Source organism: Leuciscus leuciscus (assembly GCF_965113295.1).
Source record: "Leuciscus leuciscus genome assembly, chromosome: 7".
Taxonomy (NCBI): Eukaryota; Metazoa; Chordata; class Actinopteri; order Cypriniformes; family Leuciscidae; genus Leuciscus; species Leuciscus leuciscus.
Window position 1 is genome coordinate 5,476,712 of NC_138731.1, and position 23,362 is coordinate 5,500,073.

Here is a 23,362-nt window from a genome sequence, read left to right on the forward strand (position 1 = left end):
GATAGATTAGTTAAAAAGAAAGAAAGATAGATAAGTTAGAAAGATAGATTAGTTAAAAAGAAAGAAAGATAGATAAGTTAGAAAGATAGATTAGTTAAAAAGAAAGAAAGATAGATAAGTTAGATAGATAGATAGATAGATAGATAGATAGATAGATAGATAGATACGTTAGTTAGATAGATAGATAGATAGATAGATAGATAGATAGATAGATAAGTTAGTTAGAAAGATAGATAGATTAGTTAGAAAGAAAGATAGATAGATAAGTTAGTTACAAAGATAGATAGATTAGAAAGAAAGATAGATAAGTTAGTTAGAAAGAAAGATAGATTAGTAAGAAAGAAAGATAGATAGATAAGTTAGTTAGAAAGATAGATAAGTTAGAAAGATAGATAAGTTAGTTAAAAAGATAGATAGATTAGTAAGAAAGAAAGAAAGATAGATTAGTTAGTTAGAAAGAAAGATTAGTTAGAAAGAAAGATAGATAGATAGATAGATAAGTTAGTTAGAAAGATAGATAGAAAGATAAGTTAGATAGAAAGATAAGTTAGAAAGATTAGATAGATAGATAGATAGATGTGTTAGATAGATAGAGTTTGGAGTATGTAGCTTGAACGGTCTAGGAGGAGTTAGAGTCAGAAAATTTGCGGTCAGAAAAAGAAGAAGAATAATAATAATAAGTTTAAATAGGATTTCAGTAAGTTGGCTTTCTCAAGCCAACTTAATTATGTGATTCTTATTGGAGGTAGGGCTGCACGATTAACCTTTATCGCATCGATATTGAGGTTTTAACTCCCGCAATAACCTAACCTCAGGAGTCTGAGGTTTTTTCCCCCGCCTCTGACATTTGAGTGACAAACCTATTAGCCAATCAAAATGGTCGAATCTCGCGTTCCTGGCTTGCTGGCCAATTAGAAATGGCAATGGAAAGTTACAAGGTTGTATGCAGTGCGCCAGCTTTCTGTCAGCAGCAAAGCAGCTAACTCACAACGTGTACGAATTGTGCCAATAGAAAAAGCTTGTAACTCCGCAGAAATGGCCGAAGGCACTTCTTCGGTGATGGGAGAGGAAGCGGGGGAGCACTTGGTTAACAAGAAGGGTGGTACTTCAGCTGTTTGGACTTATTTTGGATTCGCGAAGAACGACGTGGAGCAAAAGAGTGCTAAATGTAAAATATGTCGACGTGCCGTGGCCAGATCCAGAGGAAACACTACCAATCTATACCAGCATCTTAAAAATCACCACCGACAGCAATATGATGCATGCACAAAAAGTGTGGATGAAGACGAAGCCACGACTAGCCATGGACAAAGTAAGCAACCAAGCATTAAAACTGCATTCGCTTCTGTTACGCCATATGAAAAGTCCTCAAGAAGGCACATTGAAATCACGACGGCTATAACACGTTATATCGCAAAAGAAATGATTCCCCTGAATACAGTCTCAGGGGAAGGCTTTCAAAATCTCGTTCATACACTAGACAGACGATATGTGGTTCCATCCAGAACCTACTTCAGTCAAGTGGCGGTCCCACAAATGTATGCGGAATGTAGGGGGAAGTTGGAGGCAGAACTCCGAAGCATTGGATATTTTGCAACAACGTCTGATTTATGGTCAAGCAGGACCACTGAGCCATACATAAGCCTTACATTGCATTTTATTGACGATGAGTTTCACCTGAAAAGCCGTTGTTTGACGACAACGTACTTCCCTGAGGAGCACACAGGAGAAAATATAGCCAGCGCAATAAAGGAGATCTTGATGAGTTGGGGCTTGTGCGAAAAGAATCAAACATGCATCACTACTGACAACGCAGCAAATGTCATCAAAGCGGCTGAACTCAACGAGTGGATGAGGCTGCAGTGTTTTGGCCACAGGCTCCACCTGGCTATTGGTAAGATTCTCTCCTTTTCTCCCACAAGTCTTGTTATTGTGTGTGTGGGCTGCACGATTACATTGACTAAGCGCGCCTCACAATATCGTGCGATACTCATTAACTTAAGTTTTAATGTTAGAAATTCTTTAAATGTTTTCTATATAGTGGTTATTTATTTTTTATATAGTTGCTGTTAATAGCTGTTTTTTGTTGCTTATATAATGTAGATTTATGGGATTAAACTGTCAATCTTACAGGTCTGCTTTCTCTCTCTTGTTTTTTTCTTAAGAGAATTCAGTGAAAAACGAACCACGGGTCAAGCGAGCAACGGGCCTCTGCAAGGAACTAGTGGGACATTTTTCACACAGCTGGAAGAAGAAGTCGAAACTGATGGATGCCCAGAAAGAACTGAAACTTCCAGAACACTCACTCGTCACTGAATGCCAAACAAGATGGGGTTCAAGGCAAAGGATGGTGGATCGCGTGCTAGAGCAAAGTAAAGCACTGACACAGGTACTGTCAGACGACCGAAAAACCAGACACCTGGTACCCACGTGGCAGGACATAGATGTCCTTGAATCCATTAACAGTGCCCTTAAACCTCTCCAAGAGTTTACAGACATCCTCTCAGGTGAAGAGTATGTAAGCGTGTCCTACCTCAAACCCGTCCTGTATCTGCTGAAAAACACAACTCTGGCAGCCAAAGAAGAGGACACTGACTTGACGAAAACAATTAAGTCAAAAATCATTGCATACTTGGAGAAAAACTACAATGACCCAGAGACACAAGAGCTGCTGGATGTCGCATCACTTCTGGACCCAAGATTTAAAAAAGATTACATCAGTCCAGAAAACGTGACACGCATTGAAGACCGAGTGAGGGTTGAGATGGAGGAGATTGCACGAACGGTAATAGTATTATCATGTAATTGTAATTCAAAATATTTAGTAAAGAATTAAAGGAGCTATATGTAATTCAAAAAAAAAAAAAAAATCACACCACTTATGTCACAGATACTTAGGAATAATGTTAATATAACATGATCTCACCAGTAATGGTACAAGCAGAATATTTGCGTTTAAAAAACTTTTTTACGGGGACAGAAATGTAGTTTATGTTGTGTTTTTATGTTTTGCCAGGAGACCCCACCCATTGTAGTCCAAAACTTGTAGTCCATTATAACATCTACAAAGACAGCCTGCATGCTTTCAATATGGAACTAGGCAAAGCTAGACAGACTTTCTTCTCAAATATTATAAACAGCAATTTAAACAACACACGCACTCTTTTTGCTACTGTAGAGAGACTGACAAACCCCCCAAGCCAGATTCCCAGTGAAATGCTCTCAAACAGCAAGTGCAGTGAGTTTGCTTCTTTCTTCTCTGAGAAAATCAATAATATCAGAAAGGTGTTTTCCAAACTCCCTGAAAACTGCAGTTGTCAAGCCCCTCCTGAAAAAGAGCAATCTGGATAAGACCATATTAAGCAACTATAGACCGATCTCAAATCTTCCTTTCATAGGCAAGCTCATTGAAAAAGTTATCTTCAATCAGCTGAACAAATTCTTAAGCTCAAATGGATACTTTGACAATTTTCAATCTGGTTTCCGACCGCATCACAGCACAGAGACAGCGCTCATAAAGATAATAAACGATATTCGCTTAAATACTGATTCAGGAAAATTATCAGTGCTGGTACTACTCAACCTCAGTGCTGCATTTGACACTGTCGATCATAACATACTTCTTGACAGGCTGGAAAACTGGGTGGGGCTTTCTGGGATAGTCCTAAAATGGTTCAGGTCATACTTAGATGGGAGAGGTTATTATGTTAGTATAGGAGACCATAAGTCTGAGTGGACATCCATGACATGCGGAGTCCCTCAAGGCTCAATTCTTGCGCCACTCCTGTTCAACCTGTATATGCTCCCAATGAGCCAAATAATGAGAAATAACCAAATTGCTTACCACAGCTATGCAGACGACACACAGCTGTACTTAGCCCTATCGCCTAACGATTACAGCCCCATTGACTCCTTGTGCCGATGCATTGACGAAGTCAACAGTTGGATGTGTCAAAACTTTCTTCAATTAAACAAAGACAAAACTGAAGTTATTGCGTTTGGAAACAAAGATGAAGTTCTCAAGGTGAACGCATACCTTCACTCTAGGGGTCAAACAACTAAACATCAAATCAGGAATCTTGGTGTGACACTAGAGTCAGACCTTAGTTTCAGTAGTCATGTCAAAGCAATAACTAAATCAGCATACTATCATCTGAAAAATATTGCAAGAATTAGATGCTTTGTTTCCAGGCAAGACTTAGAGAAACTTGTGCATGCTTTCATCACCAGCAGGGTGGATTATTGTAATGGACTCCTCACTGGCCTTCCCAAAAAGACCATAAGACAGTTGCAGCTCATACAGAACGCTGCCGCTAGGATTCTGAGCAGAACCAGAAAATATGAACATATCACACCAGTCCTCAGGTCTTTACACTGGCTCCCAGTTAAATTTAGGATTGATTTTAAAGTACTATTACTGGTATATAAATCATTCAATGGCCTAGGACCTCAATACATTGCAGATATGCTCACTGAATATAAACCCAACAGATCACTCAGATCATTAGGATCATATCAGCTAGAAATACCAAGGGTTCACTCTAAACATGGTGAGTCTGCTTTTACCTATTATGCCAGCCGCAGCTGGAACCAGCTTCCAGAAGAGATCAGATGTGCTCCTACAGTGGTCACATTCAAATCCAGACTCAAAACACTTCTGTTTAGCTGTGCATTTACTGAATGAGCACTGTGCCGCTGTTCGTCCGACTGTTTGTACTGTACTGTATTTTATTTTATTTTTCTAAACTGTTTTAATTATCCTTATTTCTTTTAATTATTTTAATTTCTCCTATGTCAGCAGGGCATTTAGCCCGAAACTGTAAATGCCCACTCAGAAGGTAAAAGAAAGTGATAATGTGAAAGTGACGTGTATTAATGTGGGTTTGAAAGTAGAACAGTGTATAAATGACGATATTAAAGTTTTCGTCTGAGAAAGAATGTGAACGCAGTGCTAAAGAAAGTGAAAAGAACGTGTGAGTAAATGAGGGAGAAAAGAAAGTTAAAGGAAAGTTGATAGATGGAAGTCGAGAAAGAATGTGAACGCAGTGCTAAAGAAAGTGAAAAGAACGTGTGAGTAAATGAGGGAGAAAAGAAAGTTAAAGGAAAGTTGATAGATGGAAGTCGTAAGAAGATTGAAGGTTAAAAGAAGGAAAGATTTAAGTCTTAAGGGAATCCTTTGAAGGAAAGATCTATAATAATATAATTTTTTTATTTTTAAAAGTACTGTATTTAATTTAATTTTTCTAAACTGTTTTAATTATTCTTATTTCTTTTTATTATTTTAATTTCTTCTATGTAAAGCACTTTGAATTGCCATTGTGTATGAAATGTGCTATATAAATAAACTTGCCTTGCCTTGGTCTATTTTTAATTCAAGTGCAGTGCTCGTTATGGCCACTATTTTACATTCATCTCCTTTATGCATTATTGCTGTTTTATGTTTTACAGGAGAAAAGGCCTCATGTTAGCGACACAGGGGCAACTGAGAAGAAGGGATTGCGCTCAGTGGGCAGTTTGTTTACCAAACAGACACCCTCTGCTGCTGTGCGGGTAGAGGCTGTCATCGACGCTGAACTTAACAGCTATTTGATGGTTCCAGTCATTACCGGAGAAAGTGACCCCCTGGCTTGGTGGAAAATTCACACTGTGAATTTCCCAATACTAAGCAGACTGGCTCGAAAGTATTTGTGTGTGCCAGCAACGAGTTCGCCCTCAGAACGTCTTTTCAGTGCCTCAGGAAACATCGTCACATGTGAGCGGGCCTGTCTCAAGCCTGAAATGGTAGACATGTTGGTGTTTTTAGCAAAAAAACTCTACAAATGTAGCACTCTGACAGGAGTTCTCATATTTGCACTTTGTCTTGCAGTGGGCAAGATGAGATGTTGTTGTTTTTTTATTTTACTTTAAAATGATTGTGTGCAATATACAACCGTTTTATGTTTGGTGATTGTCCATTTTTTCTTAAAGTGAATTTACAATGTTTCAAGTGGATTTCCAGTATGTCTTGTTATTTTATGCCATCAGAGCATTTTTTCGGTGCCAGTGACAACATTGTCACATGTCTCATGCCAGAATTGTAGACATGTTGGTGTTTTTAGCAAAATAACTCTGAAAATGTTACACTGTGACACAGTTCTTAATTTTGCACTTTATCTTTCAGAAGGCAAGCTGATCTAGCTTTTTATTTTACTTCAAAATGTGTGCAATGCAGCTGTTTTATGTTTACTAAATGCCAGTGGGTTGCAGTATTGCTATATTTATTTTTTCTAATTCCAAGTCTAATAAGAGATTGTTTTATTTATTTTTCAATTTTAAAGTTTAATGGGTTAGAATTGTTCACTTTTTCTCAAAGCAAATTTAACATTTGTCAAGGTAATTCCCAGTATGTCTCATTATTCTATGCCATTAGAGCATATTTTCAGTGCCAGTGACAACATTGTCACATGTGAGCGTGCCTGTCTCGAGCCAGAAATGGTAAATATGTTGGTGTTTTATAGTAAAAAACCTTTAATGTAGCACTCTGACACAGTTTCTGATTTTGCACTTTCTTATCTTGCAGAAGGCTGGATAAGGTGTTGTTTGTAATTGTTATTGTCATTTATTTTAAAATGTGTGCAATATAACAGTTTCATGTTCAGTAAATGGCAGTGGACTACAGAATTATTTTGTTTTTCTAATTGTAAATCTAAATCTAATAAGAATTCATTTTCTATTTTTCAGTGTTTAAGATTGTTAAATTTAAAAACAAATGACCAAGTGGTTAAGTTAATTTCCATTATTATTCTTTGGTATTTAGGTTCAGGTATTTAATAATCACGAAGCATCAAACAATCTCATTACCTCAATCACTATGTATGTAGTTTATTTAACCCTCTGTGTCGTAAAAGTAACAACATATTTTATTCATAATTTTAGGTGTTATGCACTTAAAAGTATCGAACGCAAAAATCGAAAATCGCACCGCAATCGCAATATTTGTCAGAAAAACCGCAATTAGGTTTTTTCTCAAAATCGTGCAGCCCTAATTGGAGGACAGTGTCCGGCCCCTGCCCTATCAAAGACCCAGAAATCGAACGCTTTATGTCTATGCTCTCTGGTCTGAGCCCTTGGAAAGGTGGAGATGTTCCCGATAAGGTTGGTACAGTCAGGTGTAACTCAGCTACCTACCTCATTTGGGGAAAACTGCCTAAAAACACTGCTGTTTCCCCGGGCAGCACAGTCATGACAGAGCCCACGTCGTCCCGCTCAGCTCCCAGAGGTGTTTTGATCGCAAAGCTTGTGACTCCGCTATGGGGAGACCAGTGGGTTCCACTAAAGCTCATCAATACATCTAATAGGCCTGTGCAATTGAGGCGCAATGCGAAGCTGGCAGATGTCTATTCCTGTGTGGCACTTGAGGACATGGATGCTACGGAATGCTCAGAGGTTCCTCTGGTCATGTGCAGCCAATCAGCTGTGCCACATACTGATAAAGCAATTTCTATTGAAGACCAGCTCAGGTCAGTTGGACTTAGTAATGTTGACATTGAGTCATGTGAAGTGTCAGAGGACTGCAAGAGGCGGGTGGCTGAACTTGTTTTGCACTATGAGGACGTCTTTTCGCGCCATCATCTTGACTGTGGTGAGGCGAAGGGTTTCGTACACCGCATACACTTATCTGACAGCAGACCTTTCAGGCTCCCGTACAGGAGAGTGCCCCCTGGTCAGTACCAAAAGCTGCGACAAGTACTGAGTGAGATGGAGGAGAAGGAAATCATCCGAAAATCAACAAGTGAATACGCATCACCATTGGTGCTTGTGTGGAAAAAAAACGGAGATCTCCGGATCTGTACAGATTTTCGCTGGTTGAATAAGAGGACCCTGAAGGATGCTCATCCCCTTCCCCACCAGGCAGATTGTTTGGCAGCGCTGGGAGGAAATTGTCTCTTCAGCACGATGGATTTAACCTCAGGGTTTTATAACATGCTACTCCATGAAGACGACAGGAAGTTCTCAGCCTTCACCACTCCTATGGGCCTGTATGAGTACAATCGTTTGCCACAGGGTCTCTGTAACAGTCCTGGGAGCTTCATGCGCATGATGACCAGCATTTTTGGGGACCAAAACTATTTAAGTCTGCTATGTTACTTGGATGACTTGTTGGTGTTTGCGCCTGATGAGGAGACTGCCCTCGTCCGCCTGAGGATGGTGTTTGACAGGCTGCGCAGCCACAACCTGAAGTTGGCTCCTAAAAAGTGCTTTTTCCTCAGGAGGTCCGTGAAGTTTCTTGGCCACATAATTGATGAAAATGGTGTTTCAACAGACCCTAGTAAGGTTGAGAACATCAACAACATGTCAAGTGCCGACCTCATGGAGCCTGATGGTGTGACCCCATCCCAGAAGCGTTTAAGATCCTTCTTGGGGATGGTAAATTACTATCAGCACTTTGTTCCTGGATACTCTGCCATCGCCAAGCCGTTCTTTGATCTGCTGACGGGAGTGAAAGGAAAATGCAAACTAAATAAAAACAAACTGTCAAACAGGAAGTTATGTGTCTCTGACTGGACGCCGCGGCACAGTCAAGCTTTTGAAGACCTGAAGGCTTCTCTTGTCCACAGTGTTGTCCTAGCCCATCCTGACTTTACACGTCCCTTCATGCTGTCAACCGATGCATCCCTGGAAGGCTTAGGTGCTGTTCTATCGCAGGTTCAGGAGGGTGAAGTACGGGCCAGACCTATTGCTTTCGCCAGCAAGTCATTGTCGCGTTCCCAGAAGAATTACCCAGCACATCGGTTGGAGTTTCTAGCCTTGAAATGGTCCATTTGTGACAAGTTCAGCCACTGGTTAAAAGGGCACAGATTCACAGTCTGGACGGACAATAACCCATTGACTCACATCCTGACGAAACCAAAACTAGACTGTTGTGAGCAACGCTGGGTAGCAAAGTTGGCCAGTTATGACTTTGATATCAAGTACATCCCAGGACAGCAGAATGTTGTAGCTGATGCTCTGAGTCGTGTTCCATTTGTCAAGGAGAGTGTTGGTCACAGACTGCTCGCCGAACCCTATGCAGGTCTTCTGAGTGCAGTCAGGGATATGTCCAGCACTTCTGTCCAAAATGCTTTCAGGTCGGCAAGCGGCCATGAGGCAACCCCCCCAGTGGGTAGCAATGTCCAGTTCACATGCAGTCCACTTCACATGCACACTCAGTCTGTCACAATGGATGATGTATCTGCTGTGCTACAATCACACATTGAGTGGGATGCTGGCCCCAGACTCCGTGCCGTTGAAGTTTTGCAGTACCTACCTCAGTTGGTTCCACCGGGACAGGACGCCTTACCTGCCTACTCTGAAAAAGTCCTCCGCGATAAGCAGTTAGAGGATAAAACTCTCTCTCGTGTTCTGTCCTATGTTGAAAGACGCCGGAGACCCTCTAGGAGAGAAAGATTTAAGGAGCCTGTCTCTGTGACAAGGTATTTGAAGCACTGGGATAGGCTCACTGTGAGTAATGGTGTGCTGTACAGGATTTCAAGGCACCAGAAGACTAAGGCAAAGCGCTTTCAGTACATTGTCCCAGACTCACTGAAAACTGAGGTTCTACAGGGAATTCACGACGGAGCTGGACATCAAGCCCAGTCTAGGAGCCTCAGCTTGGCGAGACAGAGATTTTTCTGGCCAAACCTTGACAGAGATGTGAGGGACTATGTTCGTCATTGTCAGCGGTGCATCGTCAGCAAGACAGTTGAGCCTGAGGGAAGGGCTTCCCTGGAGAGCATAAAAACAACCAGGCCTTTAGAGCTAGTCTGTATTGACTTTTGGTCGGCTGAAGACTCCAGGAACAAGTCTGTTGATGTTTTGGTTATAACTGACCATTTCACGAGGATGGCTCAGGCATTTCCATGCAAGGACCAGACAGCTAAGCAGGTGGCAAGGGTTCTATGGGACCGGTACTTTTGTGTCTTTGGATTTCCAGAAAGGATCCATAGTGATCAAGGTGCTAATTTTGAAAGTCAGCTGATAAGTGAACTCCTTCGGGTATCAGGTGTTAGGAAGTCGCACACAACCCCTTACCATCCAATGGGAAACGGGAGTGTGGAACGTTTCAACCGTACCTTGGGTGGTATGATCCGTGCACTGTCTCCTGGAGAGAAAGCTGACTGGCCACGACGCTTACAGACTCTGACTTTCATGTACAACTGTGCAGCTCATGAGACGACAGGCTATCCCCCCTTTTACCTCATGTTCGGCCGGGTCCCCCGCCTACCTGTTGATGTTCTCTTTCGTACTGTCTTCCATGACTCAGACGTGACGAGTTATGATAAGTATGTGGCATGTCTTACTAACGATCTGAGAGAAGCAATGGTGATAGCCCAGGACCACGCTGCAAAGGAGCAGGATAGGCATGCCCAACTTTACAATAGGAAAGTGAAGGGATCTAAAATTGACCTTGGTGACAGAGTGCTTGTGGCCAACAGGACAGACAGAGGAAAAAGGAAACTTGCTGACAGATGGGACTCAACCGTCTACACTGTGGTCGACATGAATGAAGAGACGCACACCTACAAGATCTATGATACACTCACGGGGAAGGAGAAGGTGGTCCACAGAAATCTGCTTATGCTGGCCAATTTTTTCCCTGTGAGGGATGCTTGTGACACATCTGATCTTACCTCATCCATTCCTGCCATGACCTCATCAGCTCCGGGAAGTGATGATATGGGGGTGGCAGGAGAAGCCCTGGTTGCAAGAGTGGGTGAATCTCTCTGTGCGGCTAGTGAAGGCCTTGATATTGAATGTGGCAGACACTCACCTGTAACTGTGGAAGAAAGGCAGAATCCTTCAACTGACCCGGAATCTGTTGACTCTGTGGGAAGGACTTTTGAATGGATTACTCAGTTGTCTGTACCTAGCCTGTCAGAAGCGGATGCTGCTGATACGACAAGTGTGACTTCAGACTCCCAGGCCACCTTTATTACACCTGGGGACATTTCAACAAATCAGTCTGTATCCGGTGACTTAAGCCTTGTGACTGCTGTGGATGGTCAAGCCCATGTGGGCCAGTCAGATACTACTCTTGACACTATGACGCAGACAGACAAGACATCAGACATTCTGGACACTGTTAGCACGACAAGACCTATGTGCTCTGAGAACACTGATACACAACCACAGGTCAGGTCGAGATTTGGTCGCCTGGTCAAGCCTGTAAACAGGCTCATACAAACCATGTCTAGGCAGGATGTTGTTTAGGGCAAGTTCAATGTTGGAACGGTTTGCAAATCTGTGTTCAAGGCTTTTCCCTGACTAGAATCATATGCAGACAGTCTGGGCTGTAACAGTTCCGAAAGTTTGTTTTTGTGTTATGTTCTTTTGGTGATGGGCTACACAACGCTATATTTTGGGGTCGTGTGGGGTGTAAAAAGGCACCCTGTTACCAGTGGTTGGATTGGGGGATAAGCGCTGCTCTCATACCACTTCATCCTAACGGGATACATTTAATGTTGGTTTTCTTGATACTGACCTTTGTGAATTGTCAATTTGTTGTGTTTTGATTAAGACATGTTATGTAGCTAGTGCTCGTTTTGATAAAATTCAGTGGGGGTGGGTGTAACGGAGTTAAAAATGCAGTTTATAAATTCTAATTTCCAATTTGTTTAATTTAATTTTAATCATTTTAATTATCATTCAATGATTTATTGGGTATTTGTGAATTTTATCTTGAGTTTAATTCATTTATCATATTGCTACCGGTTTTTGTGGAGATGTCCTTGCTGCACTGCACCTCTATTGTACCTCCTAAGTTGCCGTAGTTTCCGTCTCCTCACAACAGTGTCTTGTGTTGCTGAGGTAGGTTGCATGAAAATCTGCTGCACTATTTTATTGTTTTCTTTGGAAATTGCGTTGTAATCCTTCAATATCTATTGTCTCAAAGTTAATACGATATTAACTGGCTGTTTTGTGCAGGCTTTACAGTCAAATAGCCTATAAGTTTTAACGATGCTTTAACTTTTTCGCGCTGTTTCTGTGCCATGTAAACAACGGAGGCTCAGTCCATGTTGAGTGTGTACATTTTGTTATTCAACGTTTAGGAGCAGAGGTGCAGATAGAGATAAACAGAAGCCAATTAATGTGATCATTGTCTTCTGCAGAAATAAATCTTGGAAACCCCATCAGCTGGAGTTGTCTGTCTTCAGTTCATACCCTGTCCACATCCGTTACATATGATCTGAAAGCATTGTTTGATTTTGAGTACAGGTGAAATGGTTTTAAAGCAATTGTTTGATTTTGCCAGAAGAGTCAATGGTTTTGTGAATCTAGTTTGAAGATTTGGTTTTGTGTTTAACGTTTCGAGAAATGTGTTTTAGCAATTCAGAAAAACTAATGAAACAGCAGGTGGAAAACATAGTTAAGAAACAGGCAAAGTTTGCAACCAGGGTGAACTGAGGTGAAATGAGGCAGAAAAATCCAAAACACAAGGCAAACAGGAAAAAATACAATAAATTCCAGGGTCAAGAAACAGGTGAAATGCTCAGAATGATACCCAAAAGGAATAATAACTGTCAAAAGGAATGATCAACTTTTCAACTGAAGCGTGTACAAGCTGTGCTAAATATAGCGAGACTGATGAGCATAATGCAGTTGAGGAGAGCTATGACCCGGAAGTCTAAACTCAGGAGACGACGGACTCCCTCCTGTGGAGAACAAGTGCTATTCCACACTGAGCTTCAGGCATGACGATCTGGGTCTTACAATGTCCTCAAAATGTTTGCACAAATATGTATACACGTTGTTCTTGCAAGTTTTTTTTTTTTTTTTTTACATTCGTCTAATGTATTTTTAAACATCTACTTTTTTGATCATTAAAGATAATTGAAGAGAAATTAAGTTAAAGGCACAAAACACGTGTATAAGGAACTAAATAATAAATGTAAGTTTTGGTAACACTCTATTTTGATGGTCCCTTTTGAACATTCAACTTTGCAACTACGTGTTAACTAACTAACTAAGTAATTAGAGTATTAGTAGAATATCTGCTTAATCTCTGCTAACTCTTTTATAGTGATGCTCCTCTAACAAAAATTCTACTGACTATAAGTATCTTTGCATCTACATGTCAACTTAATCTAACCCTAACCCTAATTAAAGCAATAAGCCTCTTGAAGCCGTGTTTTACAGTGGATTAAAGAACAGCTGGGGCGTTGTTAGCACGACGCGGACCTGTGCACCCCCTTAGCTGTTCTAAATCCACTGTAAAAGACGGCTTCAAGGGGCTTATAGCTTTTATAAAACGGTTACTCCATAAAAATATCCATTTTAATATTTGTTTTATTCATAAAATAAACACCAGAAACAAAAAATATAACGTTATAACACATTTATTCCTCCGCCAAGCAATGTAGTTCCTAAGAGGTTGCATAGCAACACGTGCAGCAACAAAGAATCACAAACGGCATTTGCGCAGTAACACTAATGTAACGCGGTCACAGGTGTGTGTGTGTGTGTGTGTGTGTGTGTGTGTGTGTGTGTGTGTGTGTGTGTGTGTGTGTGTGTGTTTGAGTCATTTACAACGGCTTCGAACGCGGCTCAGCCAATCAGAATCGAGGACTGGAACTATCCGCTTTATAAAATAGATTTGACTGACTTTGTTGAACCTATTGCATTACTGTATAATCAGGACTTCGAACTTCCCTTTCTGTAATATTTACAACTCCACTATTTAATCCAATGTCTGCAGATGGAGTCAAACCACAGAAAATAATGAAATATTTGACTTTAATTCCTGCGACAGCAAGTGTGATTTGCTGCAACATGGCTTCTGAATCACAAGAACATGTAAAGGCTGACTTCAGTGGCCTTCATATAACAGCTTGCTGATGAATATGTTATTGTACTGTCTTAAGAAAGAGCTCTTCGTTGAAGGCTTTGACACAGAACAGCAGTAATGGCAGTAACAGCACATACGCAGCACTAATATTTACTCATATGGCACTTCCTGAACTACCAGCTTTAACCCCGTAAACGCTGGTGCTAAAGAAAACAGCAAATCACAACTATTACAAACAGACTACATTATTGTTATTAATATACTAATGTTATAATACTGTTAAATAAATGATCTTATCAAAGTTTAATACAAATATAGAAACATGAAATAACACAAACATTATAAATAAAAACTCAAGCGATAAATTGTACAATATGTACAATATGCTCTGACACGGTTTGGCTATATGTTCATGTTATTTGCTCTTCTTCTGTGGTCGATGATGTTCGTCACATGTATCATGAACTTAGTCTTAAATACAGAAACGACACCAAACACTAAAGGAGACGGTGCAGGTCTTTTTACGCACATGTACACATAAAACATACAAAATGCCATGAGTGTTAAACCAGCTGTGTTCTGCATACACTGAAAGGATTCAGACTTCAGGACTTCAGACACAGTTACTGGAATCAAGTTTTATGTGTCTCGGTCACGTGACCCAGTGAAGTGTTGGGAAGGACATTCTGGTCCAGGAACAGTTGCGCAATAGCATGAGATTAAAACTTTTGCCAGATGTGACGCATTCTGTGCCGTAACTCTGAATCTGAGACAGTAAAGTACATTCTGAGACAATATCTGATAACTGAATACTGTGTACAACAGAATGTACGTATGATCATAGGCCCTATACCTTTTTTTCATGCGTTCATCATCTGCCTCGCCGAGATTTTAAATACAAAATTGAAAACACTTACTTTATTTATATTATAAGTAAAATATTATTTTATGAACAGAATTTTTTTTTTTTAATTGGCCACATACAAAAAGATGGACTAAGAAGTCTAAATGTAAACACTAAAGACACTATTTGGTGTTTATCTGATCACATCATAATTTGATTTTACTGTTTGGACATATAATTATCAGCAACTGCACCACATTGCATATTTTTGCTCAGTTTGGGCTTCTGAATAAATATATATATATATATATATATATATATATATATATATATATATATATTTTTATCTGAGCTCCATTTTCTTCAACAAAAAAAACAACACCACCACCTCCATCTTTGAAAAAATATGATTTTTTTATTTTTTTATCCAGAATGTGTGGAAACATTAACCTTAGCCTTTTCGTTTTCTTTGTTTCTTTGTTTCTTTGTTTGTTTGTTTGTTTGTTTCTTTCTATCTTTCTTTACGCGACGTCGGAAGGAACAAATGAATCATGAACTATTACAAAACCCGGAAACGGAGCGAATTATGTTTAGAGGGGGAACCAAGTTAGACGTTACGTAATATTTGTTCAAAATATTAAGATTATCTTATCGACTTATTGAGCTTACAATTTAATTTTTATGGTAACTAAAATAAATCGGATAAAAGATAGCCATTTAGTTTCTTTCATCCATTTTCTGTATTCCCCGTCACTGATCCCCCCTCTGCAAATGGACTAGTCCAGCCTTTATTTAGCTGGTGCTCAGCGCGTGTGAGGAAGTGTGCTCGCCATTTTGCATTTGTTTGGGTTACTCTTCGGAAACAGTTGTCTTTCCTCAAGTATTTCGGTAAGTTTTGCTTTAAAGTGATATTTTATGGTAAACCTTGTTCGTATTTCATTTTTATTCTCGTGTGATTGACCCAGGGAGCCATTTTTAAGGCATTTTGATTTTTCAAGGGACCTACGCAGTTCGGAAAAGTATGGAATTTGATTTGAGTTTTGTCCAGGTTTGGATGAGAATGGACAAATAGTTGTGTTTCTAGACTATTGTCCCTAACTTAGTGTTTTTTCTAAAATATAAAATTAAGGCGATTCTAAAAATAAACGTATCGTAGGAGCAGAGTGTTTTCATGACAAAAGACTAGTGATCGTCGAACACAAATGAATTAAAGGAACACATTTTAATTATGCGAATTATTCTTTTGAACGAATGTGCGTGTGCCACTCAAACCAGCAGCCGATAAATGAGCTGCAAGCGACCATCTGGTTGTACTTTACGGTTTAGTGAATAGCCTAATGGTGATCGTCGTGCATCAAACCAGGACCGCAGTCTCGCGGAAAGAGGGCGGAGCTAGAGAGGGGCGGAGCTTACTTCGCAGTTCGCTCACTGGATGAGAAGTGCGTCTTTAACATAACAAAACATTTCAGGATCTCACATTATAATGCATTATTATTTTACTAAATCCTTGTTAATGAACTACTTCATCATAGTCTAAGATTGTACATAGTAATATGGGAAAAGTACTGATAGTAGTTGAATGCTAGATATAATATTAATTTAAGATTAATTTCGGACTCAATAGGTTATTTTATTTTTTTAGAATCGAGATCACAATCTCCCATGGTTCTGAAAACAAATCAGACAACCAAACAATATGTAGCTAGTTTACATGAGGTTCTGACAAAATGTTTTATTTAATATTGAGTACTGACTAAAATAATATTGATGTGTTTATTTTAAAAGAATGTATTAGTTTACATTAATTTTTGAACGTATATTTTTTCAGTATATTAAGACTTTTCGCCACCTACTGGCACATAGCACATACCAGCTTATTTGATGCGTTACATTACTTTCAAAGGTCAATTGCTCATTTTGATTTCAGCTGCCACAACATCTGTCTAAATCCTGACTATACATTTTATACCAATACTTTTGTTTTTATTGAGAAATACATTTATTCATTTAGCAGACGCTTTTATCCAAAGTGACTTACAAATGAGAACAATAGAAGCGGTGTTTGTCAATGGATCAAGTGTTGCTCATTTAAAGTGTTTTACTATAAATATACCCAAAGAATGCTATAGAAATATAGCCTTAAGGCCCTTTCACACTGGACGCGATATTGACGCACGAATAATTCGCGCGATGGTTTTATTTTTCGATCAGCTGTTTGTGTAATGAGTGCTTCCACACCGAACGTGAATGTGCTGCGGCGAAAAAAACTGGCTGATGTGAATGGTTTTGATGCGAAATATTCGCTTTTTCGTTACGCGTCCGGTGTGAAAGGGCCTTTACTGTGAGGTAGAAAAGTTTTCAACCTAAAGCTTGCATGATTTGTAAACTTTAAACGTTTGTTTGTTCTTTTAAGGTATCTTTTATGAGTACTCAAAAGCAGCAGAAGCCAACGCTAACAGGCCAGCGTTTCAAGACACGCAAGAGAGGTTTGTCTATCTTTTATTTAGAAGTTGTCACTCAACAAACGAGTGTAATTTTGTGTTAATGTTGATTAAGTCACTTGTCGCCACCTACTGGTGTAATGTTATTGATGCTTCAATAACGATGATATCAAGTTACTTTCAAAAGGTGATTTGTTCTTTTGATCGCTTCTGTAGTGTTTATATCCAAACTATAAACCTTTATTGCAGTACTTCTGTGATAATATGAATGTTTGTAACGTGGAAATAATGATACTGTGTGTGGTTGAAAAGACAGTTTCATACCTAGATGGCCTAACTGCTTTCTCTAGATCAACATTGTTTTGAAAGCTTCACGCTTGTTTCCGCCACTGAATAAAAAAATACAAAAGGTAATTGCATCTCACAATTGCGAGAGTCAGAATTGTAAGAGTCGCAACTGCGTGTTTTAAGTCAAAACTGTGAGGAAAGTTGCAATTTTCTTTTTTCTTTTGTGGTAGAAACAAGCTTCCATAGATTTAAATGTTCTGGTGTGATTTGTCAAAGTTAATAAACACTAGTGACTCATTGTCATTTAGTTTTTTAGTTTTTTTTTATGTATAAATGATTAATCGCGCTGCTTTAGTGTCGTTGGACTTTACTCTGAATCTCAGTCACTGAGATCTAGGCATGTTATTGGACGCTACCTCACTTCTGCTTTCTCTTCCGTTTGAACAGATGAAAAGGAGAGATTTGACCCTACCCAGTTTCAGGAACACATTGTACAAGGACTAAATCAAACTGGCCCTGATTTGGAGGCTGTTGCCAAGTTCCTAGATTCCTCTGGTGCCAAGCTTGACTATCGGCGCTATGCAGAAACCCTGTTTGATATCCTGGTGGCTGGTGGAATGCTGGGTAAGAGGACGTTTGACTCTTGTGAACCACTTTGTTTCAGCAATGAATTATAGTCTTTAACTAGAGCGTTTCCATCTGTGGTTGTGCTGTTTAGCTCCGGGAGGTGCCATATCTGACGACATGACTCGGACTAACTTCTGTCTCTTCACCGCACAAGAAGATGTGAAGACCATGAGAGCGTACGCTCAGGTATGTGAGTCTCTGTTAGGAATGTGGGTCAAGATGTATAATGGTGTCTGAGGCCTGTTTACAGCTGCTATTAAGATGTGTTTTAGTTGATCGGATCACAAGTGGACCACACTAAATACAGCTGTAAACAGGGTCTAAAACGTCTCGAGCTCGTCCACTTTCACCACTTCCAGAGGCAGTGGAAACGCATTCGACCGAATTGCTTTCATAGTGGAAACGCATGTGATCGAATGTCTTCGAACAGCTACAAAACGGTCTACTCTCCACCTACTGACCGAATGCGTTAACATTATGGGCAGAACTCAGACCCAGACTTAAATCTGACCCAGACGGGATTTAAACTTAGTGCATGGTCTTTTTTTTTCTTCTTTTTTTTCAAACCAAACTTGGGTCTTCATTTGACCCTCACTATTCCTGATTTCTAACACACAGCATTCGGTCAGAGCAGAAACAAAAGCTGATACTCCGTCGTCTCCGGTCGTGTTCATATGTAAATAGCTTGAGCTTATTTCGTCCATTAGATCAAAAGATCTGTAAAAAACTAAATGTACCCGTCCATAGACCCTCCACTTGAAGAAATCAGGACAGAAGTGGTTTGAAAGTGGACAAAAGAGAGGGATTAAAACACCAGGTGTAAACGGGAATGTCTCTCCCTCCTCTACTTGTGATTCGATCGACCAAAATGCATCTTAATACCAATACTTAATACGTTCTCAAACTGACTTCCTGTTTTTTTGTTTTAGGTTTTTAACAAGTTAATCCGGCGTTACAAGTACCTGGAAAAGGGTTTCGAAGAGGAGATCAAAAAGGTAACTTGAATCCAATATCAGCCTATAATATTTGGCCTTTTAAAGACCAAAGACTAAAGTTTGTGCCTTTTCTTTTTGTTCCCCAGTTGCTCCTGTTCCTAAAAGGGTTCAGTGAGTCCGAGCGCAACAAGCTCGCCATGCTTACTGGCATTTTACTGGCTAACGGGAGCATATCCGCCTCAATCCTGGGCAGCCTCTTCAATGACAACTTGGTCAAAGAAGGTACGTCTGACACGCACTCAGGTTTTCTCTGATTTGCTTGTTTTTATACTAAACGTGGTGTTGCTTTGAATAGGAGTGTCTCCGGCCTTCGCTGTGAAGCTGTTCAAAGCGTGGATCACTGAGAAGGACATTAACTCTGTGGCCTGCGCTCTGCGTAAGGTCGGCATGGACGACCGGCTGATGGTGAGTGAGTGCATCAGAAACAGCCTGTATTAGCAAGTACAACAGTACTATTTTATTTCTATAGCACATTTAAATCTGCCATTGACAAAGTGCTTACCAGCATAGATGAGTCACGCACTAAATTAAAACCTGTGCACTAAAAAGATACGACTTTAAACAAGACTTAAAATATGTACATGGGATTTTTCCTAGTGCATTAAAAATAGTAAGAAAGGAATACAAATATTAATAAAAATGGACATCTATTTTGAAGTCAGTTTGAGCTTTGAAGATGCAGCATATCAGAGTGAGTGTGTGATTAATGTAAGTGAACCTGTTTTATGGTAATCATCTCAACCTCTTAATGTGTTGCAGGAGCTGTTCCCGGTGAACAAGCGCAGCTATGAGTATTTCTCCAAGTACTTCTCTGACGCTGGGCTGAAGGAGCTCTCTGATTTCTCCCGTAACCGGCAGTCGATAGGAGCTCGCAAGGAGCTTCAGAAAGAGCTGCAGGAGCAGATGGCTCTGGGCGTTTCTTTTACTGAGGTCCGTGAAGATGCTTCTACTCGAGCCGCTGGCGTTCTGCTTCAGAATCTGTGTTTCGAGACTCAAGCGTTTGAAGAAATCATGATCTCTGATCTGTTTCTTCCAGATTATCTCCAGTTGCAAGGAGGAAATGAAGCGGAGCAGCATCTCTGAGCAGAAGATGATCGGGATCATGTGGACCAGCATCATGAGCTTGATGGAGTGGAATAAGAAAGAGGAGCTGGTCGCTGAGCAGTCCATCAAACACTTGAAGGTTAGTGTTATCGAGCTACATCTACATTATTCTGGATACACTTAAGAACGTCTGTCTCGCTCTCTAGTTCTTCCAAACGCTTCTTGTCCGTGCTAAATATTTAATAAAACACAATTAAAGATGACTGGGATGATACAAAGATGTCAGACATAATGTTCTCGTGATGTTCTTTTGTAGGGCCCTATGAAATATGAACTTATAATTTCCAAATTAACTTTTTAATTGGTCAAAGTGCTGCACAACAGAGCTTTACTGTTAGAAATGAACACATGGAAGAATTTAATAACTAATGTTAGTGTTACATTGAGACCTAGCTAAATTCTACTGTACAGCAGTAATGTCAACTTCTTGAAGACCTTTGAGTCTGTTTGCTATGACGATAGTTTTTCTCAAATGAAACGTAACATGCTCATTAAGTGAACATTAAACCATAAATGAATTTTAAACCATAAAGACTTGAAATATGAATCTGTGAATGACTGGTTTCATGTACCACACGTCTGACGCTGTTTTCAGCCTCTATATGAGCATCATGTGAGTTTGGTACATGAAACCAGATTCATATTTGAATAGTCTTTATGGTTTAATATTCACAGACTAGTCTATTGTGACCTGATTCAAGTGAACTGACTTTTATTTTAATCTGTTCCTCAAATTTGACGTCCGTGAAGTTCCACGTTATACGGTAAAGTCTGTCTTGATGTCTATCGGTCGAATCAAACAGCGTTTCAAGTTCGGGAGCATCTTCAAAAAGTTCAGTTTTTCCAGGACAACATTTATATTTGTTTTATTTGGAAAATATTTTGGTAATTTGAGAACCAATTTGTTACATGATTCTGTATGCTGGGGTCAATACCAATGAACCTGTTAATATTGACCATCCTCTTGACTTTCTCCTCAGCAACACAGCCCTCTCCTGAAGGCCTTCACCACTCAGGGCCTGTCTGAGCTCACGCTTCTGCTGAGGGTTCAGGAGTACTGTTACGACAACATCCACTTCATGAACGCCTTCCAGAAGATCGTTCTGCTGCTCTATAAAGGTAGAGCTCCTCTAATGCTGACTCTAGTGCTCCTGAAGAGCTTTATTAGACCGCTCCTAAACCTCTGCTGCTTCTCCTTCAGTGAATGTTGTGAGTGAAGAGGCGATTCTGAAGTGGTACACCGAAGCCCATCTAGCCAAAGGAAAAGGCTTCTTCCTGGAGCAGATGAAGAAGTTTGTGGAGTGGCTGAAGAGTGCAGAGGAGGGTGAGTTAGCCGTCCCAGTTAAACATGATGGTTTCTACAGTTTCAAGGACAAATCTCCCTCTGGATTCCTCTGGTGCTCATATTTGATGCAAGTCTCTCCTGTGTTTCAGAATCTGAGTCTGAGGAGGAAACGGACGGAGACTGAAGCCTGATCGCTTCCTTCTGGAATAATCTACTGCCAGAATTGTTGTCTTGTATCTTGAAGCTGAAGGGTCCAGATCATTCAAGGGCTTAACTTGCAGAACTGTTTTTAAAGTCTTGATTTGTTCTGTACTACTCAGTTTTTATATAAGATCTTTTTAAGATGTTAGTTGGATTTGTTCTGGATATGTACTTGCAGTGTGACTTTTTTTTTTTATCTCCATTTTGGCTTGATTCTAGAAAAATAAAGAAATAAGGAATAAAGAAAGTCCTGCTTCAGTAGTTCTTTAAAGTTTCCAACTCGTTTAGGAAGACAAAATGGCACCACCTTTGGCCACTGGTCATGTGACTGGACTGGGTGGGTTTATGTAGTTCATAGTAAATGAGTTAAATTCAGTGACTTGCAGTTCAGTTTGAACATCTCAGGGTTTGTTTACATGACAATGATGTACTAAAAACAGAAGTTCTTCACTGTGTACAGCTAACATTATCAAACGATCCCCATTAACACGGATCTGTGAACTTGCATTGCTGTATTCTGATGTCAGGCCAGTAACTGTCCGTCTCTTTTTAAAGAAACATACCAAATTAGCCAGATTTGATTAAATCTCAGGGTAAGTTGTCTGAGATTAGCAGATATATTGATGCTGGTCATGGTTTTGGGTAATGCTGTGATTGGCTGATGGCAAGACGGCAACGTAATGATGTAAAGCGTCACAGATCTGACAAACTTTTCTTAGCTCTAGAGATTTATCAAGCAAATAAATGACATTATTTAGAATGAAGTGTAATGTACGGTTACATGATTCCCAATTTCATGATTTCTAGTATTTGTACAGGCTTGACATTATTTCAGTGTAGTTAGCAATTCATTACATTTGACCTGTGAATCAGATTTGTTATATGACAGCATACTTTTTTTTTTTTTAAGGTTATCTGCATCAAGCCACTCCAGTAACAGCTGTTCAAGATAATGCATGTCTCAGACTAACTACATCAGTAAGACTCAATATCATTATTAGGTAAACTGATAACTCTCCGAGTAAAACGGGCTGTCTTATGATGGACTACACTTGTACATTAGTAGACTACAAGTATACCCTGGTCAGGTGATGTTCCAGGTAAGAGGCTGTAAACCGAACCTGGACCAATCAGCTGTGAGCAAAGGATAAAGTCACTCCACCTGTTTCTACTCCAAATTAAAGGACCCAACACAGCAAATTTTTAAAGACAAAATCGTCTGGCTTTTACTATTTAGAATAATAATTTTGTATGATTTAGATATTATTTTATTAATTATACCCTTAATCGATCACACATGTATAATTTTAGTTGATCAATTATTAATACACACAGTTTAAAGGAATACATATATAAAAGGTAATATAAATACGCTTTAGAATCAATAGATAAAGCTATAAAATGACTGCATGTGAGCTTAAATGTTCAGTTCTCTCTATAGCCTACCTTTATCAACTGTATAAACTAACTTCACGTTTACTTGCACTGATATAGCAAGACTTTTTCTTGTAGTTGTCCTCTTTCATAGACAGCTATTTTCTTCTTGCTGTGTAAATTCTTCACATTTTCCATTCTTGTAATATTCTGCAGAAGAGAGAAGTGCATCTCAGTTTCACTCTTTCTCAGCCTGTGATTGGCTGTTCGCTACTGATGTCACACCTAAACTCCTAAACTCAGGATCAAAGCCTGAGTCGACAGGGAAAGCTGATGATCAGCATCATGGTACCAACAAAGCCTGGTTGGATTGGTTTGGTTTTATCAACTCGAAGCTAA

At 39.7% G+C, this 23,362-nt stretch overlaps 2 protein-coding genes across 2 annotated transcripts in view; one reads left to right on the top strand and one right to left on the bottom strand.

Moving 5' to 3' along the window:
* Positions 1 to 23,362, bottom strand: part of LOC309503314 (protein NLRC3-like) — a 186,173-nt gene that overhangs the window by 66,848 nt on the left and 95,963 nt on the right. The gene's annotated exons all lie outside the window — the stretch shown is intronic.
* On the top strand, positions 15,407 to 21,836 carry bzw1b (basic leucine zipper and W2 domains 1b). The gene is made up of 12 exons (XM_082176220.1): positions 15,407 to 15,536; positions 17,062 to 17,134; positions 17,825 to 18,001; positions 18,096 to 18,190; positions 18,934 to 18,999; positions 19,086 to 19,221; positions 19,295 to 19,404; positions 19,759 to 19,929; positions 20,036 to 20,182; positions 21,084 to 21,222; positions 21,305 to 21,427; positions 21,538 to 21,836. Exons 2-12 carry the CDS (start codon positions 17,071 to 17,073, stop codon positions 21,570 to 21,572), a joined length of 1,263 nt encoding a protein of 420 aa, XP_082032346.1. The 5' UTR covers positions 15,407 to 15,536; positions 17,062 to 17,070; the 3' UTR covers positions 21,573 to 21,836.